Below are 263 nucleotides of genomic sequence, written 5' to 3'. Positions count from 1 at the left end.
CTCAGCTTAGTAAACGCCACCAACCTACACATTTTCGACCCCGAAAAGCCCATCACAATCAAAACAGACGCCTCTAAGCATGCAATTGGGGCGGTACTCGAACAAGATGGCAAGCCTGTAGCCTTCGAGTCGCGCAAGATGAGCGAGCGAGACCAATTCCTCCCCGCTTACGAAAGCGAACTCTTAGCAATTGTATATGCACTCACGAAATGGAAATCATTCATAGGGAATAAACAAGTAACAGTGGAAACTGACCACGCCAC

General features: G+C 48.3%; 1 protein-coding gene across 1 annotated transcript in view; it reads left to right on the top strand.

The window, feature by feature from the left end:
• Nucleotides 1-6: 6 nt before the first annotated feature.
• The window catches only part of CSUI_005708 (transposon tf2-1), a gene marked incomplete at its 3' end in the record, with an annotated part of 1,054 nt that continues 797 nt past the window's right edge, over nt 7-263 (top strand). The window contains exon 1 of the mRNA XM_068065878.1: nt 7-237. Within this exon, the coding sequence (XP_067922145.1) occupies nt 139-237 (99 nt within the window). The remainder of the gene's footprint in view (nt 238-263) is intronic.

Source organism: Cystoisospora suis (genome assembly GCF_002600585.1).
Source record: "Cystoisospora suis strain Wien I chromosome Unknown contig_2758, whole genome shotgun sequence".
NCBI lineage: Eukaryota > Apicomplexa > Conoidasida > Eucoccidiorida > Sarcocystidae > Cystoisospora > Cystoisospora suis.
This window is presented reverse-complemented; position numbering and strand designations above follow the sequence as displayed.